Source organism: Dermacentor silvarum, unplaced genomic scaffold (assembly GCF_013339745.2).
Source record: "Dermacentor silvarum isolate Dsil-2018 unplaced genomic scaffold, BIME_Dsil_1.4 Seq454, whole genome shotgun sequence".
Lineage (NCBI taxonomy): Eukaryota > Metazoa > Arthropoda > Arachnida > Ixodida > Ixodidae > Dermacentor > Dermacentor silvarum.
Genome location: NW_023606260.1, coordinates 1 through 22,321, shown reverse-complemented (window position 1 = coordinate 22,321; position 22,321 = coordinate 1). Strand labels below are relative to the sequence as shown.

The following is a 22,321-nucleotide window of genomic DNA, read 5'->3' as shown; positions in this document are numbered from 1 at the left end:
TGCGCAACCCGAAAGACACACTATTTAATTCCTACAATACAGGAGGAGTATGGAAGGCTGTTTGAACTTGTCCACTTCTGCTACATTTATCTGCCAATATCAGGCAAGCAGATCGAGAACGAAAAATATCGACTTAATTTCGTACGGTGTTGATTGCGTCATCGATGCGGAGCAGATCGATTCTAAGAATGGGGTGTCACATGGTTGTTCCGCTCTTGATAGTCCGCACAAAACAGGAGAGTACCGTTCTTTTTCCGAACGAGTACGACAGGTGTGGTCCAAGGGCTACCAGATGATCTGATAATGTCCGCTCCTAGCATTTCATGCACTTGATCGCTTTTAATTGCACGCTCCCTTTCAGCATAACGCCGTAACGGTACGCATACTGGCGGGAATACAAACGTCCATACGAACGTCCATCGGAATGTGATGGAGGAGGAAGCAAGTTCCGGGCAATTCAGCAGTAGTGCCAGCAAAACGTTCATTGCGCTGTTCTAGAACGAAGGAGAATGTGCGCACAGAAGATTCACCTTCACAGCGCTGAACCTTTGAGGCTGGTTGTGTAGTTGTGGGGAGCTTGTTCTCCGCACTGTTCTTGCGGAGCTTGCCCTCAGCACAGCTCGTGGTAGAAGGCTCACCCGTAGGTTCCCCAGTCGATGGAGGGTAGACGACAGACGAACAGAGCTTGACTTGACCATCTCTAATAGTTAGCTGGACGTCCCCTGATAACAAGTAGTCAGTGCCTAAAATAAGGTCGTCTGGTACGTCCTCCAAGACTGGGACAGAGTTAATAAGCTCGCTTCACGCGGCAGTACGGATTCGGATATCCACGGCACAGAGTAGTGGTACACTGCCTCCAAGGCTGCGCAGAAGAGGATCCGTTGGATCAATAGGATCAAAAGTGGGACGTACGTGCCGTTGGAGCAGGGACGTACATTCCATTTCAGTGTCCACCACCGCCCTTATAGGGCCCCTGAACGACCCAGAGGTCGAAATTTAGTTGTGGTGTTGCTGTTCTGCACGAGTCTACAACGAATACGTACACCCTTAGCTGGGTAACCCTTAGTATAGGTGCACAAATTCACATTTATAAGGTATATTGTAACTAATATATTATAAGGTACATTGTAACTAATACAAAATATAAGGTACATTGTAACCAATATAGTATAGGTTACATTGTTACCCTTGAAAAACATGCAGCTTTAGAGGTTACGCCGTAGACTTTATTTTCTAAAAGCAAATGTAACCTCTAAAGGACGTGTTAAAATTATGGGTTACTTCAGCAATTTATATATATATGGATATTTTTCTTTTTGCTTGCATTCTATTTTTATAGCCAACCTAGAAAATAAACAATGCTCCACGACAAGGTATTTGCATCTCGAATTGGGCCGATATTGTCATGCCTGCCAGTTGAGTGATATATGTTCTTACCTCAGATTATATAATTATGCTGGTGTTTAAATTGTGGGACTATAAAGAAGACTTCCACTGTAAATGCATTTCATTGAAGCCTTGAAGACAGCACGTAACTTTCTCGAATTGGTATTGACCCAAACATTTTTCTTTCACTCCCATAATGCAAACTTCTGCATGACAATCTGTGGTGAAAAGAAATCAGAGGCAACTGACAGGTATCACACTGTTGGCCCCATTCGAGATGCAGAACATTTTTAATCATGACGCGGTGATAGATTTTATAGGCTAGCTATAAAAATACATCGCAATCACAATAAGGACATATGAATAAATAGCTGAAGTAACCCCTAAATTTAACATAGCCTTTTGGGTACAGTTCCTGCTTGATTGCCATTATAACTCAGCTGTAGGTCTCTAACATATACTGCCTCTTAGTTAATGTCCCTCCAATATATGTGAAAGCCAAAAATATCCCCAGTTCCTAGAGTATTACTTGTGCACAAAAGCTACTATTTATAAAAAATGCATCTTCCAAAGGCACAAAATTACTTGAAGTACACACTCAATGAAGAACACTTTGGGGAAGCAACATCTACAGGTTGGCTATAATAATCTAGTTCAGGTGAGCAAAAGCATACTGCAAAGCGCTGCTGGCAATGATATGGTGACAATGAGTTTCTTTGATGTACTTGAAGGCAATGTCATATTTCACTTCCTAACTATGCACCTGAGCCTTTGTAATAAGCTGTTCCGTTTACCATTCTGTGAACGTTCTCGCGAAATAAGTTGGAGTACTCTCAGGTGCGAAATTATTACAAGTTTATTCTTCAACAAGATCTGATACAAAAATACCATCCATGAGACCTACCATATACAGTCAGCGAAGCACAACTGTGTGAAATGACAAACATATCACAATTGATGCTATTTAATAACTACAATACTAGATTTCTGCACAGGTGCAGATATATACCGATCTACTAGTACTGAGCAAAGAAGGGCAAATAGAGTGCATTACTCTTTGCAAAACAGAACCATCTACGTGGGTGAATTAAATGCTTAAACTATGTTTATAAGAAATTCTGAGGCCTATAAATACGCAAGTAAAACAAAATTAACCATCCTCCACCAGAAGGGAGACGAACAAATGACTAGAGCAATTAAATGCACTGCTTGTGACTAGAAGTAAACAAGGAATGACGTGAAAAAAACAAAAAAACAGCTGCTTATGGAATAAGCCTCTCCCACCTTTGGAGCTAACCAACAGCTTTGAACTAAATCACATACAGTAGAAGCCCGCTGTTATGTTCCCGGGTGCTGCGTTCCCGGATGCTGCGAATTGGTTTTGTCGTTTTCGGCCGGTCCAGGCAGAGCTCCCATAGAACCCAATGCATTCGTCACCCCGCTGTTGCGTCACAACTGTTGGACCGTTCCCGCTTCATACGTTGTGAACTGCCACCCCGCACTGGCCAGAGCGGCCATTTTGACTTTTCATGTCGCATAGCTTGATGATGGGATTGGCCACCCAAAGTGCCGGGGCGACACCTATGACGTATTTTCGGTTTCCGCCAGCAAAGGCATGGCCTTTGAGATCCATATTTGCTATCAAAAGATGCTGTCTATGACGCGTTGTGGCCCTCAAATTGGTTTTGGCGCATATATAGATGCTCCGTATAAAGTCCAAGGGCAATAACGCCGTCGCCGCACGAGTAAAAGCCTGCGAGGGTAGCAGACGACAGAGTCTAGGCAGTGTAGGTGCGTCAGCGGCTTGTAGCTTTGTGCGTGTTCTCGGCGCTCGGTTTGCGTTGAAGCGATAGACAACAGCACAAAGGTCACTTCGCTCGCTGCTGCAGCAGCGCTTCTTCACGCCAGCGTTTGACAGCGCGTGTCCACGCTCATCGAGTGTGATGTTTTCATGTTTGTTGTGGGCGCTGACACCATGGTTGTTAATATAGGTAATAAGTAAATGTTTACAAGTTTATACTGCCGATAAAACTACTATCCTTACTTTGTATAGCTGTCTACTAATTTGCTATCGCAATCGATGCTTCGGCGTTCGGGCTATGACTTTTTTTTCAAATGTAAGAATTAAAATAATATTGTGTGCAATTCAACACTACTCTCATTTCTCAATTTTTCCTGTTTCTCGGCTCTTGCGTTTCCCGGCTCTTACATTTACTTTTTAGGGTCCCGTGAAAAACGTATCAGTGGGGTTCTACTGTTTGTTGTTTTTTTCTTTCCCCTCACAGTTGGTAAAAAACATGGAAAGTCTAGATTACATTTTTCTTGCTTAAGAGCGCACAGAGACGCTTCAGACGAGGAGAAAGCAGTCCTTTCACAAGCTTGTCTCCTGGCAGCACAACTTTTTGCACGAGAGCAAGCATTTGGAAAAATGCAAATGGATATTCTAAGTTCTTAATATAGTAAGTCAAAAGGCAAAAAATAAGTGCCCGTCCTAATCCAGACTTGGAGACTGTTATCAGTTCGGCTTGGCTGCCAGCAAAAACACAAATCTTCTCAGGAGTGCAGTAAATGTGGGGTGCTGTTACTTGGAGGTCCTCAGCTGGCAATGCCATCTATGGAAAGAAATTACAGATGACATAAACCACTGCCCAAAATTTATTTATGTAGTTTAGAGCACGGCATGCATGCCTCATTTCCCCACATAATAAAGCAAACAGATGTACGAACAAGGGCAAAAGGAGAGAAGTCAGCTAGGAATGCTGGCACTAGTAAACCAGACCGGTGTGTTACTCACAGTCAACATACATTGATTGTGCCTTAGTAGTTTGGATTTCCCAATTAACTGACAACTAATGATGAAAACTTGCATCTGTAGCCTAGTGTATAGGCTGAGCCAATTCCCCTGTATTGTTCTCTTAAAAGTTCGCATCTCTTACCAAAGTTTTCATGGAAGAAATATCTGCACAAAAAGAATGAATAAATTGCCTTCCTATATATTTAAAAAAATCATATTTAGCCCAGGATATAAGCAGAACTTATTTATCTTCCGAAATCTGTAGACCTTTATGCTCGTAAGTGAAAGGCAAGAGGTCGCACAACAAGCGAGACAATGCACAAGTTCTCCCACGGCATAGGTCTAAACCCCATACGGGCACCAGCTATGGCATAACAAACACTATATATATATCGCGCTGACACTGGTAGTATATTAACTAAAAAAGATAGTACGCCGCACACTGTTATTGCACAGTGCATTTTCCCAACGTTTCGCTTTGACAAAGGCTGGTCCACCAGCCAAAACGTATGTCGCACTTTCTTTTTTCTTTACACGCACTCACGTTCACTATACTGACGTCACTACAATAAACTATTTGTCCACACGAACATTACTAGCAAGAAAGCCTAAGCAACAAATTCACTATAGAAGCCAATTAGATCAATTTCATTTGATACACATTAGGACACATGATTGCATCTGAAAGCTGAAGAGAATTGTAAAAAAGCAGGGCTGTTCAAGCAGTGAAATTTTCATACCGAGTTCAAGTATAATAGAAAGATGAACCTTGAATATACAATAAAATCCATTATATATGCATGAACTAAATTACAGTGCATCAATTGAGATATTTCTGTCGTTTGGTTTCAACGTTGTTGCAGTTGTACTAATTCAAATTCCTTTCATTTCTCGGGACACCTGCATTGTACGAGCACACCTCAGCTTATTCTGAAATATTGTGTTCACTTTGGTCTACGTCTGGATTCTTTTTAGCAGAGATGCATCTCAACCACACCAGATTTTTACTGCACTCGACTGCATGCATGCAGCCGACAATGCCCGCTTTCAGAAGTGTAGGGGAGAAAGTATGGTCCCCCTTTCCCCCGGCCCTGGTGAATACACCTATGCAAGTAGTACAAGCTCAAACTTGCTATGAAGAGGAAAGCATGGTTGCGGGAACCGGAAAAGAAAGACTTCAAAAGAAAAGTAGGAAACGATAGGTCAGGCGCTGAACTTAACTGTTTTATTCCTACAGCAGAGCAAGATGGATTTAACAAATGCGCATGCGTGTTTTAGTGTCGTGTAAGGCGATTACAGTGACGTTTTTAACAGCTGCATCTCATCAAACAGAAAAACGGACGTATCACTAATGCAACTTGTGCCTCTCTTTTTTTTGTGATAGGCCTCCAAAAGTTCTCCAGCTAACGTATCACCACTCTTGCCAATTATCTTAATGTCACGCAGTAGTGGCTCACATGTGCCGGCCCAATGCGCAGGTAAGTGCGCATTACCTCTGTTCATGATTGACAATTCATTCTCCCCGTTTGGCCCACGTAGGATTTCCCATATTTCAGCGGTATCTCATAATAACGCCAGTCGCACATTTCACGTAAGGTCTGGTGTGGTTTTTCTGGCACCCTGACTTTTTTTGTCAACGCGGCTAATGCGTGGCCACAGTCTAGCCAACTTGCGTGGCGCTGAGAAAACACGTACACTAAACCTACTTGCGACTTTCTTCAAATTGTGGGAAGTTTCTGGACATATGGCACCACTGCGGGCTTCCATCCTTTTTGGTTAGGGTTAGGCATATGCTTTTTGCCCTTCGCCTTCTGGAGCAATGTTTTTAAGATGGCCCCTACGACCAAGCTTGGTAGCTAGCTGTCTGTAGCCTCGCCAATTGGTTGTCAAAGCTAGCCTGCATCGCATGAGAGCATGACTTCATGAGAGCAGACTCAAGGCATAGAGTGGCTATTCCTCTTTTTACTAACTTCGAATGTGCCGAATCGTATGGCAGCAATTCCTTCTGTGCACGGGGGCTATACCGCCAACAGACGTGGTTTTTGTCAAAAACTAAAATCAGATCTAAAAACTGCCATGGGAAGGGAGTTCATGTGTAAATAGCATGCCCTTCCTATGTAGCCTAAAATCACGTAAAACTTCGTTAATACACTGGTCAACGGTAAAATCATGGTTGCTTTTCAAACAAATTAAAAATCATCAACGTATCTAAAAGCCTTAAGGTAGAACCTATCGTCAAAGGAACAGTACACGTCGCGGTCACGCCAGGAAAATGTCACGGATCACGCGTGCGACGCAGGAACCAATGCATATTCCCTGTCGCTGAAATACAGGTCGTCGTTCAAAGGCGTCATTTGACCGCGACCTGCGCGACCTGGCCGGCACATGTGAGCCACTAATGCGTGACATTAAGATAATTGGCAAGAGTGGTGATACGTTAGCTAGAGAACTTTTGGAGGCGTGCCACATAAAAAAGAGAGGCACGAGTTGTATTAGTGATACGTCCGTTTTTCTGTTTGACGAGATGCAGCTGTTAAAAACGTCACTGTAATCGCCTTACACGACACTAAAACACGCATGCGCATTTGTTAAATCCATCTTGCTCTGCTGTAAGAATAAAACAGTGGAAGTTCAGCGCTTGACCTATCGTTTCCTACTTTCCTTTCCAAGACTTTCTTTTCCAGTTCGCGCAACCATGCTTTCCTCACATGTCAACCAACTCGCCCAGCAACAAGTTCTACTCTTGCTATGAGGAGAGGTCTGTGCAGCGGTAGCCTCCTTGGCAATGCTGGCTTGCACCGACAGAACCTGTTATGCGTTGTGGTGGGGAATGAAAGGCAATGCTCACTGCAGTTCAAGGACGGAATGTGTAATAAAGGTCCGTTAATTACATAATTGCTACGCTGAAAGAAAAGTTAGCCTGAATTGTTGAATTTGCCAATGTGCTGCCAATCGTCCTCATCATCAGCATATGCTATGTCCACTGCAGGACGAAAGCATCTCCAATAATCTACAATTTACCCTGTTTTGTCCAAGCTTATTTCATTTTATGCCTGCCAACAATGACCAAATAAAAAGTGGGTGGAGGGGGGGGGGGGCTTATCCTCCCTCTTTTGAATGTGGAGGGGCAAGTGCTCCCCCTATCCCATGGTAAATATGCCTATGGGCACCTGGATGCCCCACCACAAGACACGGAATGTCCACGCTGCAGCCCTTTGTGGCCACTTATATGCAGCACAAGAAACTCGCCTGCTTAGGGCACAAAGTGCATATCACTGAGACTAATTGAATATTATTCTAAAGACGAACAGCGCGTTCCGGCACGACGCTCTCAGCCAAATGAGATAATCATCTGACGTTCAATCCTATTTCGTCCTCAATTCTCTACAATGGATCTCACATGCCAGTCAGTTCGTCCTTTTAAAAGCGCGCTACTTGACCTGCTACAATACTTTCCTACTCCCAAGTCAATCTGCTCAATAAACCCTGAATCATTGCAAACATTGCAAGAAACACAAAAGTAGGCAGGTTTATCTAAGGATAAAAATCTATACTGCTGTGCAAAGCAGAGAAGGGACTTCATTCGTGGCTTAGTGCTATCCTTGCTAATTCAAAGCCCCAATATTATTTTATTGATGATACTGCCCCTAAGTACTTTATTAAATGTATTTTAAACAAGCAGAGGCACATAAAAACAGATCCCAACCACACAATAACGTACATCACACTTTAGAAGTGTTAGCCAGCTAGAGATGCAAATATTTTGAACTAGGTTTTTCAGTCTCGCAACGAACCCTGTTCACACATCTATAAGAGGATTTGAGCAGCAAAGTGTTCAAGAGAGCATGTCCACCTACCTCACATATGAGACTGTGCCCAACATTGCCTTGTATGTGCTTCATAACATCTACCAGCGTGCATTCCCGTTCTTCATTTTCCGAGAAGACTCGCACCACAGCAGCAAGTTTGTTCTCAAGTTCTGTTATCTTCGATCCAAACCGAAGTTCCACCTCAATGCACAGCTGCAACACAGAAATTTAGAAAGTTAGGATGAATAAGTGTTCGCGAAATGGGCTTCAAATAATAAACAATGTTTGACATCATAAAAATAAGCTGTAGAGATGATAACACTTAATAATTAGGTGCACTGGCTCATTCGCTGAGAACAACTTGAGATTGTTCACCATTAAAACTACTATCATGTTTACTGGCCGATTTTAATGAATGCATTTTCTAAACTTACTTTAAAGTTTTCAAGATGACATTCTTGCACATTTCAAAAAAAATTCCTGACAGACTGCCAAGTACGTGCGTTCAGTGAACGCTGCTAACCTATTTGCTTTTCTGTTTTCTTTAGGCTCACATGCTTTTATTCCTGCTACATTTCCTGTTCTGTCAGCTGAACTCAAAGTTTTAACTTATGTCAATAACATTTGCATAATGATTGCTTCATGTGTCATGTGTGGCATTTCACGAAATAAGCACTACAACCTGCAATAAGTTTTCTTCAAAGAAACAAATCTGCAGCAGCTTTTATGATATTCAGCCCATAAAGTAACATTAGTAACAGACTATAGGTTGAACAGGCGTGCATAATCTAAAGAGCTCACGTTTTAAGTCAGAAATTTGCCTGCGCTATGCAAGTCCCCATAAGGAATGTTGGCTTTTTAGCTAAAACACTCTCATCCAATCTCCACCTGACTTCTATCATTCAACTATGTTTTGTCTTCACACAACCTTAAAATATTAGTAATGTTAACTTACTATTTCCTCCACCAAAAAGTACTGTGGGAGAGGGTCCATGTGTGTATTGCGGCGGTCTGGGAGCGTCACCGTCAGCAGGATTCTCATTCTTTGCATATCAAGTGATGCAGCACTCATACTTGAAGAGCTTAGGGCCTGGAAGGAATTTAATTATAGGCATAAATGGCAGCGCCCCTCTCTGGCCAGAATGTATACAGAGAAATAGACTTGGCATAATGTTGCTTCTAATGCTGATTAAAGATGTTAAGGAACAAACCTGTAGTTCAGAAGCAGCGTTCTCATTTGTGATAGTTGCTCGGGGTGCCGGCGACACAACTAATACAGCACTTTTCCTTGCCCGGTGCTTCCGGACCTTTCTTGCCACTGACAGCCTCCTTATGAACGCACTCTACAAAAAGACAGCATTCAAATGTACAAATGCTCAATCCTTCAAAGAATGCCTATATATAGAAGCAAATGTGCCGCCTGTTATTTGTATAGGACAAAGCTGGACAACTTCCTTGACATGATTGAATATTTGGCTTCTGAATTCAGTAGAGTCAAGACCCAGCATACAATGCTTTCAATCTATTGCACACTCATTACCTGTTATAAACATAAGCACTGACTCACGTAAACCTGGCTTCTTGTTTTCTGCAGCCGGCTTTCAGGCTTTGGTTCATCCCACATCAGGTGTGGGTACATCTTTACAAGAGCATCTCCAAGGGCCTTGTACATCCAACGACATTGGGCAGTGTTGCTGCTGGTGATTATATCATTCTCACTGCAGATAGTTCAGCAAAAATAATGTTTTGAAGCACTCATTCTATTTCCGCATCAAACAGCAAAGAATTGCTTTTGCATGAAAAGCTGGTGAATGATATAAGGGATGGTTTAGTGTTCTTGAGGAAGGAAAAACTCACTCTAAGAAGAGTGCGATTTCTGTCCGGAGCTGGCGACATAGCTGTTTGTGCTGTCTTTGTGAAAGCACTTTCCCCTCAAGGAGCGGTTGCACACACGGAGAAAATGTAGGCAAGTTCTCAAGAAGCCACTCAAAGAATTCCTGGAATAAGAACAGTACTTCATTGTAAGACACCACTGCACATATATAATAAAAACATTCTCTGGGCTTGGTGGGCTTTACACCAATGTTGAAAAAATGACAACTTTATTCAGAGAGGACACTCATGGAGACACTTTGTGATCCCATAAATATTGTCATCCTTTGAGTACACAAACAGGGGCCATGGGTACAACAGCGATTCAGACCTCATTGCCATTGTATGCGTTGTCTTCAGCAAAACAAAGGCATTTACATGCTTTGCGTATCTGGCTTGAACAAGCACATGCACAACAAAAAAAATGTTGCTGCACCAGGATACAATTGCCTGTACCTCTCCAAACAGTGGACCATCACTTCTTGAAAACACAACAACATCAGAAATGGAGATCTTTACATTAGCAACATTGGCATACGATACAGAAGAAGCTACTTCGCCAATGTTCCTGGTCTCTAAACCACAATGTAGGAAATCAGACGTCAGGATGAATGGCATTCCAACATCTGGCATGCCACGTTGAGCTTCTTTAAGTTTAGGGTGACCTGGTGCTTCCCAAAGATCACTGGACATTTGCGTTTGAAAAAAGTCAGCAACTGATAAGGGAATGTTTTTGAAATTCCAGAATTTCTTGGATTTTGGAAGGGCATTTTTGCCTTCAAAACGCATTGTCCAGTGATGATGAGAAGGACCAAAGCGTCTTATCTGTGTGCTCATGTGCAGCAGCATGTGGTGCTTCGGCTTAAATGCATCTGAGCCATACAGCCTCACAATAAGTTCATTATGACGTGCAATAAGGTGCTCAACATCCCAAAGCACATCAGGAGATAACACAGGAGAAAGTAACAGCTGCGTGATTATGCACAACAACAAAAAACACTCACAGTGTGGCTCTTGCACATTGTTTCTGGGCACAAAATTATCTATTATGAACAAAAAATGCAGCATAAGTACATAAGTAGAACTTGCTGAAGAAGGAAAACTGAAATCAGATTCAAAAGGCCTGGGATAGTCACTTTTGCTCACAAACTTGTGGAAAGAAAATTGAGACAGGGCAGCATTGAGTTGGCTTAAACTGATCCATGAAGCTTCTCTCACAATGAATTTTGCAAAGAGTTGCAGTTCAAACGGAACAACCCCTTCTAGCAGGACATGCATCGGATCATAAAGCAGGTCTGTCAAGATCGAGAAGTGGTTGATTTTGGACAGCACAGACCTAGAATTGATACCACATTGTGCTGAATGCTCAGTGAAGCTTTTCTTTGAATCCGATTTTTCAAGTTGCAACAACTGCTTTTCATATTGACACTGGGTACGCAAAGAACACTCTATCTCATAGTGGAAGCGAGAAAATTCAGATGTTGCAACCATACAAGTCCTACATGCGAAGCGGACATTCTTGCTGAAAGATTCCTTGAATCCTGCTATGTTGTGGCATGCCAGGGAGTCTCCAGAGTATGCCAACAGGTACCCAAAAAATGTTTCTTTGCTATGCATTGTTTGAAGGTCACAGCCAGTTTGTAGCTTATTCACAGTAGAAAAAAAGTCACTAAGGAGCTTTGCCTTTGCATCCATTGACTTCAAGTCCTTTGAGTTTCCTACAGCCAGTAAAAAAATATTACTCAGTTTCGACCTCTCCGATGCCTTAATATTTACAAATGACACATAAAAAACTGTTAGTTTACCTCTAGAGCCTCTTTTCATGCCAATCGGATTGGCCAACTCGATATCGTCACAGTAAAGTAACATCACAATTAAATTTTCATCATGGGAACTGCCAACGGGATGTGTCTGAAATCTCGTGCCATCAGTGAAATCCTTGAGGAGGTCACTGCTTGAGATGTCCAATTTGGACTTGAAGCAATGGAGAAAATATGGGTGGTGCAGCAGATTTTCAAGCAGGCTTTTAAGAGGAATAATATAGCCTTTACTCCCACAATCAAGAGTTACCTCTACTGGAGCCACATATATTCCTTCGGAACAATAAAGTGCCTTCCTTGCACTGGAATTATGAAGAGCTGAAACATCAAGCGCAACGCCGGCAGCTGCCAAGATATTTGCAACTCCATGTACTACTGCGTCTACAGCTACTTTCGTACAGCGATGTTGTGACTCCAGTTGCCGAGCCAAGCATGACAGTTTGGTAATCAATTGAGGGCTTGAAGCCTGTGTCTCTGCAGTACTAATGTCTGTGTTAGCCTCGACGGTCAATTGATTAACTGAACTAGTTTTCGCATCCATCACGTATGAGGCACACAAAGACTGGCTACTAGCCTGAGTACTAGACATTTCCAAGTCAAGCGTATTTACAGGTATTAATCTGTTATCAACAGCAGATGATGAGCAAGATTTTTCTATGTGATCCTTGTAGTGTTTCACGTGGGCATACCGCATGTGACATATGGTACATTTTAGTGTGACTTTGTTCATGTGTACATATTTCGTGTGACGTAGAAAGCCATAGAGGTATCTTGTGGTGAATTGGCACGCACTGCAGACGTGCTTCCTAACCTGGCTTTTCGTAGGTAGCAGTGGCAGATCATTGGTGCTTCTTGTAGGTGGCAAGGACAGGTCATTGGCGCTTCTCGAAGGCAGCAAGGACAGGTCCCTGGTGCTTGTATTAGGCAGCAGCGACGGATCATTTGTGCTTCTTGTAGGCAGAAGGGACAAGTCATTGGCGCGTTGTAAGCTGCTGCTCTCAACTGTTTCACCAGGAGCTGTGGTACATAAGTCTGCATTTGCTGTAAACAACAAAGTAGGTTATTTAAATGCATATGCTGGTTTCAGACTACTTGAACAAAATGTAACAATACGTACATGTTAAAAATATGGATAAAGCGCCAGTTTACTGATTAAGAATAACAAATATCACTAAAGAGCCAGGTACAGCTACATTTAATTAAACGTCAGCAAATTTAATGCATCAAGTATACTTGGCGCATCAAACCATTAGGTTGTTGAGGTAGGCTAACCCTCAAGCTTTCTTCAAAATTCATACCTGTCCACTAAGAGCACACTACCCCGCTCCCTTTTATATGGAGTCATATAACATACATCAAGACTGGAAAGTGGTGCATATGTCCAACAACAGCACAGCACTAGGACACAGTAAACAGCAACAAACTGTACAACAAACAAGCATATTGCTCACTTGTTGAACAGCAATCAGAAAACTTTGAGGTGAGCCAAAGCAGGAGTTCTAACAAACAAAAATTGAACTAACTTAAACAGTGAGGCATTTCTAAAATATATATATCATCAGAAAAATATGTTTAAGTTATTTTCAGTTTAACCCATCTGCCATTGCATTCACACAGTAAGAACTAGTCAAGATATTTCCATATTCATACCACAGTTTCCTCCAGAATCTTGTGGTTCAGAAGCTTCAGTAGCATCTGTGCCGCGAACATGCCAGTCCCCAGTCCAAGGAGTGCTGTCTGAAAGAAAATTTGACAGTGAGTGATAATACATGTTTATATTTGACAGCTGTCCAACCTTTTGAGCAACCAGGTAGCGAGGAATTTGCCATCTCGTAGTGGCCCCGCACACCATGAGCAACCTGACCTGAAGAAAATTTCAGAATTCATGCTTCATTAAACACCAAAGACAGAGCAAAGATTTGGGTATAAATTTCTAGTGCACTAACCATTATGTTCTTCCCAAGAACCACTGTGATTTTCTGTTTTTGCATCATATGTCCCTTGTGTGGTCACTATAGTAAGGCAAGAAAATACCAACATCAGTTACTCGTAAGAGATTGTGAGCATATGGAAACCAAAAATGCGACATACCAGCAGCAACTGTATACGACGTTGCGACAGCCCTTCTGATCGACATTACAGCATTTTTTTAATACTTTGAGGTCACTGTGTACTATACAATTTCTTTCTGTAACGATTTTTACTTGTAAAACGCCTCGGGAGAATTTCGGAAGTTTAACATATTTGTTTCCAGTAATTCCGAAAGACAGTGCCACCTTATCCCACATTCTGCTACGAGCGACTGCTCCCCGAGAATCTTGGCGGCAGCACGTTGGTGATATACAGTGTTTTTAATGGGACTCAAATTTTGTCAAGAATTCAGGATGCTTTCAAGAATTTCCAAGCATCGCTGATAAATTCAGGAGCATTGCGGACACTAAGCAAGAATTAAAAATGGAACTAGTAATAAACTGCTCACTTTTTTTCTGTGTTTAGAGCATTTCAACATATATAGTCCCATCACATGCTGGCCCAATGGTTAAATTTCAGCTATAACTTTCATACTGGGTGCCAGGTGCCTAGTAAGCGTTCTGTTAGGCGTGCCTGTAAGCCAAAACTGAGTGCAAAAAAAAACGCCGATGGCATGTCTGCTGCGGCCAGTAAGCTTTCACAGCCGATATTGAACCTCGGATCTAGCTTGCACTAGGACTGCGCTCCAATTATCTCAGCAAAACGTGGCCCGCAAATAAACATTATAAAATGTAAATGAAATTTACATTATTAGGCAACTAAGTATTGTCATTCAATGCTTGCTTAATGTGCACTATGAAATCCAAGTTATCGACGATGCTCAGAGTCGTATCGCACGTTCACTTTTTCATTAAATGCCAGACCCACTGAAATCAGCCTGTAGAAACACTGCTCAGCCCAAAAAGCATGAACGTTGCCTATTATAACAGATGCTGTAAAACACACAGGAAACAGCTTTTCTATGTGTATAAGTATATATTTATTTTGGACAAAATTGGCTTCATATACTCACTGGTATCGATAGTCACCGCTTGGCTGGAGTTTGGCACATTAGAAACATCATTACCAGCTACAGCTGGTTCCACAGACCCTGTCAAACATTAAATTTATCTGCTTATTTCTTCACACAGAAGGGCATGTACAGTGCTCACGGATTAAAATGCGACACTGCAAGCGCATGGCCGCTCATGTATGCAGCGTTGCCTGTGGAAGCAAGATCTTGCATTGCGGTATACCGCTACACTGTACGTTGGCGCTGCGGAAAACCACAGTCCCGCTCATTGGCAACCGGAAGCAGTAAGCCTACGCTCAAACCACGCTCACTCTCATGGTAAATACCACAACGCAACGTGTTCTTTCCAGGGGTTGCGCTGCAAGTACCGGCGGCCACAAGCTCGCAATGTCGCATTTCAATCTGTGAGCACTACATGCAAGGCAATTAGAATATAATGCAGAAGTGTGGTTAGTACGCTGGTATAGGATTTTACAGGTATTCATAAGCACAATTACTTTGTCAACAAAGCTTTTGTTAACATGTTTTGTAAGCGTCCAAGTGATTACAATAGCATGCCCATGGTAATATACAATGTTACGGTCATGAATTTACCTACCATCTGCAAAAAGTTATTGTACTGCAATACAAATAAACCAATATAATAAAAGGGCGACGTTCTGCGATTTTGCAAAATGACGCGCATCCGTACAACTCAACTAAAAAGAATTCTGTAGGAACTTCACTGGAGTTTAGGCATTTGGAAGCATGGTGCCACTTGCTCATCTTCATTGTGCACTACTGACCATCGCTTGACTACAACTGACCATCACTTGAGCTTTGCTTAATCAGTACTGACCATTGGTTCAATACGCCACACGGAAAATATTGGGGTTCAAACACTATATGCATCGGAGGTCGAGAGTTCGATACCCTGCATGCTTGGAAGGTTTGGGGTACCAGTTTTTATCTGCTTCGGAGGTCAAGGGTTCGACAGCCTGCGTACTTGGAAGGTTGAGGGTTCGAGCCCCGACATGCTTTGTAGGTTGTGTGCATGAGTCGTTATTTACTATATACCACTATACAGGGTGTTTTTTTTTAGCTTCACCAAACTTTTTAAATTAGAAATATAAATCTTGGTCACGTTATGTTTACCATTCGAGTGTACGGATTGGCGGCCTCTAGATACAGAGCAGTTTCCGCACTTACGTGCGTAATTAGCGAAGTTACGATAATTAACTTTCTAATTATCAACAATAGGTGGCTACAGCAAATGAGTACTTTGGGGCCCGTCCTCGACACTACCTATCCCAATGATCAAATTTGGAATAGCGGAGTTCATGTGGGAGCTACGCGAACAATTATTTCCCCTTGGCAGGCTCCTTGAAACCGAAACTGGCCGCGAAAAGAGCGTCTGTGTCGTCGATGTCGCCGCCCCCCAGCCTTTCGTCACGTCTCCGAAGTCAGCGCCGGTCCGGCCGCGCGAGCAGGTTGCGTAATCTCTTTGCTGTCCGCGGCGTTGGCCTGGCGCTTCAATGCCCGCGGGCCGCCAATTTACTTCGTCATTCCTTCGGGCGCCACGTTGCGCTGTAGCGCCAACCCCGCTCCTTGGGCTTTTAGATACTGCAGGCACAACGTCATATCAGTCTGTAGCGTCGACTGCGAACGCCGCAGACAGCAAAGAGCTAACGCAAGCTGCTCGCGGTGCCGGACCAGCGCTGACTTCGGAGACGTGACGAAAGGCTGGGGGGCGGCGACATCGACGACACAGACGCTCTTTTCGTGGCCAGTTTCGGTTTCAAGGAGCCTGCCAAGGGGAAATAATTGTTCGCGTAGCTCCCACATGAACTCCGCTATTCCAAATTTGATCATAGGGATAGGTAGTGTCGAGGACGGGCCCCAAAGTACTCATTTGCTGTAGCGACCTATTGTTCATAATTAGAAAGTTACTTATCGTAACTTCGCTAATTACGCACGTAAGTGCGGAAATTGCTCTGTATCTAGAGGCCGCCAATCCGTACACTCGAATGGTAAACATAACGTGACCAATATTTATATTTTTCTAACTTAAAAAATTTGGAGCAGCTAAAAAAACACCCTGTATGTATCCTATGTATTTCCTATGAAGCTCTGTGTATTCCTATGGGAAAGGCGTTAAGTTACGGACATATTTGTTGGGGAAGTAGCCGAACAATGCTCACGCATTAAAAGCGAACGCCACAGGCAGCGATCGGCAACACCGCGTGCAAGCCACTTGAGAGTAAAATCAAGTAAAGGCACGTTCACGTTAGCGGTAAATATCCCTTAACGGCAAACCGGCCTCCAGTGCCGTAGAACGTCTGCCGCGCGAGAGGTGTCCAATTGTAGACGGAAATTCGGCCGGGGCCCCGGCCGCCGCCAAAGCCACCTTGCCGCCGCCCGACCGACGGGCCAGTCGACGACCGCGAACCTGCGCGCCCCCGTCACCGGCAACGCAAACATCGGCTGCAGCTTCTGTTCCACGCAAATCCCCGCAAAATAATTTCCACTACGTAAAGTGATGCATACATTGTACACGTTACGAAAAACGATATCCACTGTCAAACGTTAAACACGAACGAGAGCTCCGATACCTGTCCAGCTCAGCTGCACTGCACGGCTTACCGACGGGAGACGACGGGCGCGGCTGTGCTCGCATCGCTGCCGACGGCGCCGCTAATATTAGCGTATTTTCTGCATTGTCTATAATTATTGCGAAGAGCGACAGCAACGGTATGAAATATTGCGGCTTGCGAGCGTCGGTGATTCATTCCGAAGCGCCATCAGCTTTAGCTTTGAGGTGAACCGGAAAAGGCCTAGCGACGATATCGGCGCCGCCGAACGATGAGCAGCGGTATATAGGCTGCCGTCGTTGCCAGAAGGACCACTCCTCGGTCGCTGATTGATCACTTCGCTGTACGGCTGCCGCACAAATGGGTCCCGGTCACATCCTATGGTCAGATCCTCTCTACGGCAAGTAAATCTCGCCGTTCGCGAGGAAAGCCGCCATCGAACGGCGGCCCGCTAACGCGCAGCGGGCTGCCGTGCCGGTAACGTGAACGAGCCTTAAAGCTTTTTTTTTTAGCATAACACGGATGCGTTTCCGCGCAAATCGCTGCTTACCCCTTTGCTTTCTCTTTTTCACGTCCTTCCCCTCTAATGAAAGAAAAGCTGCAGCCTAGTTATATACCGAATACAGACAAACCAGCACAATGCAAGAACACTTACCGAGTTCGTCTAATTTTCCATGCGATCCGGGGCAGTGATCACAGTAGTCACAGCGAATGTTCGCCGACCTCAGAACACTGTATCGCTCACAGTCACAAAATGACTCCTTGCAGCGACCGCGCGCCTTCCCAAATAAGTCCCGGTTTGTCAATGCCATTGTCTCCGACAAAATTGGCGCGAAAACAGCAACGAAACACACATGCACAGCTCACAACGCCATGTTTGCATCTACGTCCCGTCATGCAATGCTGGAACTATATAAGGAAACGCGGAGAGATGGCATAAGAACATGGCCGCTGCTTCTGCAGTGAAGTACAGTAACTGAAGCACGATTCGGACATTCAGATCCGGCGGCACATATTCAAACAAAAACGGGTTCGTTGAGGGTAAAACAAAAACACAAATTTATGGACATAGTGCGCTCTTAGAAACAATGTTGCCGCATTGAACACAATCATTCTTTATTGCCTTCATGGGGGTAGAACTTCAGACAACTGTATCTTTCATCAGTCTACACGGCTCCGCGGTAGTGGAGTGGCTGTATGCGGCTTTTCCGTGCTGGGTTTGCTGCGCGACATGCACTGGCCCGTTGGACCAACCGTGTTGCTGCTGTACAATATAGCGAAATGTGGCGTGTTGCACACGTTTACTCGTACCGGTGCTGAGTGCACAATCAATAATGGGAGAAACGTGCCAAGCCTTTTAATGATTGCATTTTGTTTGCATCGATTTCGCACCTCGGCTGCAGAGATGGTTTGCTAAAAATGCTCAATTAAGATACGTTCCGTTGGGGCAACACTCACTAAATTCTTTGGGCGCTTTCTAGGCAACGACGCATTGCTCTAGATGGTTGTAATATGAGGAAAACGTTGGTACATCAGTCTGCGATTGAGCTTGCTCCATGAATGCGCCCAAGCAAATTCGCACTGAGTAAACACGGCAAAAGGGCCTTCCAGGTTCCCACCATATAATAATAATCATGCTTCTTTTTCCTCGCCTCATGAAGAAGGCAGAAGTGCCAGAGGAGCATTATTTTGCCACGAGATAAACTAAACATACGTCAAAAGTGCTCTCCAATCCGTGAATGTGAGACTCATAACAAAGAAAAACACTTGCGGCGGCGTGTGTCGGCAGCGGCATGCGGCGGCAACGAGATAGCTTTCTGCAGGACACATGTAGGGCCCGTGAAAAGCGCTAATTGTATATAATATTTGCTCATTCGGTGATAGTACTTCCGGCAAGAATCGTCATTATTCTTGCAGAACATTCTTTTCCCGCGGCGTATACTTCCGATATGTGGCTCTGCCGGCTCAATGAGTAATTTGCTCCCATGCAAAATTTGCGACTGAACACCCGTACACATACTTATCAAGTGGATCAACAACGTGTGCATGCAGGTTACTTATCCTGCGCTTTGTTATACTGTGTAAATTGCGAACTTCCACTCCCTAAATAATGTCTCCGTCGGGTCTCGGTTAAAGGTTACTTAAAATTCTATAGGTTACAATATAGAGGTTACATGCTGGCAGCAGATCAATGTAACTAATAAACAGCTCCCGTCGCACTCAGTTTCATCATTGTAAGCCTTAGCATGAGCAATAATAATGAAAACATCAAAAGGACTGACGATGTAACCGTTATTTTATTAGTTACTGATGTTTATAGGTATACTTATAGGTTACCAAGATTAGAGTGTAGGCCTAGCGTCGGCGGTGAGGAGCGAGCAGGATCAGGCCTCGCTCGTACGTGTGCGCGGCAGTATGCCCGCTATGGAGACAGTCGTGGAGGGAGAGGACATCTCCCGAGAAGAAGCGAATCGCCCGGGCTGGACGAGGGCCATGGGCAGAAACAAGAAGGCCAAACCGGGACCGACCGTTCCGGACCGAGGCAACGAGGAACGAGCAGAGACGAAGGGCGGACAGCCGCACGGCCCGCCCGCCGAGCGCGGTCAAGCGCCTCGTCGCCGCATCGAGGCTCCCCCGGCTACCGAGGGATCACATTCGCATCATAGTGAGGCTGAGAGACGGCCTCGACGTGAAAAAAGTCAGTCAAATTCGCCTAGCACAAGCGCTAGCAATGGCGGCCTCGCTCACGCCGAACGAGACCGAGGAAGACATCGTTTGCCCGAACGCAATCCAGAACATTCTCGTCGTGTCCACGCCGACCGAGAAGAACGCGAACGCCGGAGTTCACCAGCTTCACCTAAGAGAAGGCGCATTCAAAGTGGCCGCATACATTGCGGCGCCGGACAACACGTGCAAGGGGGTCATCAGAGGGTGGACCCCGAAATCAACGAGGCCCAGCTTCAGGCCATGATCGTGAACCAAAGAAATGCCAAGGTCTTGGAGGCCAAGCGGATCAAAACCACCCCGACGGTGGTAGTGCTCTTCGACGGCATGAAAGTGCCGGACTATGTCATGTGTGGCGTAAGCCTAATACGCTGCACGCTATACAGGCGGCAGAATGACGTGTGCTACGGGTGTGGTGACTTGGGCCACAGAGTCGACGTCTGCACAAATCCTGACAAGAAGAGGTGCCGCGGCTGCGGAGGCAACGACCCGGCCGAAGACCACCAGTGCTCGCCCAAGTGCGCCCTCTGCGGGGGCCCACACCGGACGGCGGACGGCAACTGCAAGCAACGATACCAAGTGCCTTACGTCGTACGGCGCAGGAGGCGCCGACGCAGAAAGGCGAAGAAACCGCAGCTGCAAAGTCAGCCACAACGGCTGGAGAGCAGATCACGCGATTCCAGCGTGGCAAGCGCCCCCAGACGGGGACGTTCGACAACGCCGACACGACGACAGCGCAGCCGATCGAGAGGTCGCTCCCGCTCCAGGGGGCGCTCCCGCTCCCAAGTACGCATTCAAGAGGGGCCGACCTGGGCAGACCGGGTCAAGCTAAAGCCGCTGCCGAAGCCACAACCAAAGGTAACGCAGGTAGCATTGCCAAAGCATAACAGGAATAGCTCTACTTGCGGAAGAAAACGCGCGCCTCAAGGCGGAGATTCAGCAAATGAGGGCGGATTTCGAATTGTTTCGGAAACAAGGTTCCACTCCCCAGCTAGTCGAACAACAGCAGCAGCAGGTGTCGCAAAATACACCGACACCGCAAGGGGAGCAGCCGGTTCGCTCGGTCAAACGCAGGGCCCCTCCTCTGACGGAGGAGGGAAACCTGGCGGAACCCGAGTCCAGTAGCATCCTATTGGGAATTCAGCAGTCGATTATCTCTTTGCAGCTAATGGTCCAGCAACTAGTGGAAAGCATGGTAGCGCTCGCGACAAGAGTGACACGTATCGAAGCACACATGGCACCTGCAGGTGCTAAACAAATCTAAGGTGTCAATCATGGCGAACCACTCAACTAGAGAGCTGGTCGTGTGGCAGTGGAATTGCGCTAGCTTCAAAAAGCGCAAGGCTCCGCTGCTGCAGTTCCTTGCCTCACAGGCGGACAAACCGCACGTCATAATCTTACGAGAAACTTTGGGTAGCGAGGCGACCCTGCCCGGATACCGGGTCGGCTCGTCGAAATTCGAACAGGGTAAACGCGAAGTGGCGACCCTCGTCGCGAACAAATGCTCTTTCCAGGAACGAGATTTGAAATTAGGCAACGTGAAAGCGGAAGCAACCGCGATCGAAATCATACCGAACGGTTGGCTGAAAAACAGCGTATTCGTAGTGAACGTCTACAGCTCGCCCTCTGACCACAGACAGTCGTTCGCATCGATAATAACGAAGGCGACCAAGCTTGCCCAGCGGGTTCTCCGCTCCGTCTCCGGAGGGCGTCATCGTTCGGGCCTCCCGACCTCAATGGCCAGGGGGGCCCCACTAATAGTGGCTGGAGATTTTAACGCGCCCCACGAAGCCTGGGGTTACGCAAGGCCAATGCCCAAGGGAGAGCGGCTATTGGTGGCAGTCACTAAATGCTCGCTAGAGCTGGTGACGGACCCCCGCTATTCGACTCGACTAGCCACGTCGGTGGCGCGGGATACGACGCCTGACCTGACCTTCGTCAAAAACGTGCGAGGGGCCGAATGGCGCAACCTGCACGAGAACCTCGGCAGCGACCACTACATTCTGGCGGTGACGATCCCCATCAGGGTGGCACCACCGAGAGAATTTAAGGTCACCGACTGGGACGCCTTTCGCAAAATAAGGAAGGAAGACACAAGTGAATACGCGGACCTGGACAGCCTCTTTCGAAGGCTCAAATAGGAGGTTAGCACCGCGACGAGGGTCGTCCAAACCGAACTGAACGTGGAAAGGATGGAGGCGAGATTGGCACACCTATTAGAGGCAAAGAATTCCATCACGACCAGGTGGAAAACGCAAAGACTTAATCGCAGACTGCGAAAGAAAATAGCTGCACTAAACCGC

General features: G+C 45.4%; 1 protein-coding gene across 1 annotated transcript; it reads right to left on the bottom strand.

Moving 5' to 3' along the window:
• Positions 1-2,055: 2,055 nt before the first annotated feature.
• LOC119435105 (uncharacterized) lies at positions 2,056-18,061 on the bottom strand. The gene is made up of 9 exons (XM_037702053.2): positions 17,950-18,061; positions 13,332-13,418; positions 12,493-12,722; positions 9,847-9,986; positions 9,557-9,707; positions 9,201-9,332; positions 8,945-9,079; positions 8,038-8,202; positions 2,056-3,998 (listed from the first exon to the last, which is right to left on the bottom strand). The coding sequence occupies exons 5-9, from the start codon at positions 9,659-9,661 to the stop codon at positions 3,693-3,695; spliced, it is 843 nt and encodes a 280-aa protein (XP_037557981.1). The 5' UTR covers positions 9,662-9,707; positions 9,847-9,986; positions 12,493-12,722; positions 13,332-13,418; positions 17,950-18,061; the 3' UTR covers positions 2,056-3,692.
• Positions 18,062-22,321: the final 4,260 nt, after the last annotated feature.

What these genes read in the sequence shown, in the direction of transcription:
- LOC119435105 (XM_037702053.2), bottom strand. Translation starts at nt 9,661, where the DNA reads ATGTACAAGGCCCTTGGAGATGCTCTTGTAAAGATGTACCCACACCTG. An exon ending in ACGCTGCTTCTGAACTACAG is followed by an intron (nt 9,080 to 9,200) that starts GTTTGTTCCTTA and finishes AATTCCTTCCAG; the next exon opens with GCCCTAAGCTCTTCAAGTAT. An exon ending in ACTTTTTGGTGGAGGAAATA is followed by an intron (nt 8,203 to 8,944) that starts GTAAGTTAACAT and finishes TCTGTGTTGCAG; the next exon opens with CTGTGCATTGAGGTGGAACT.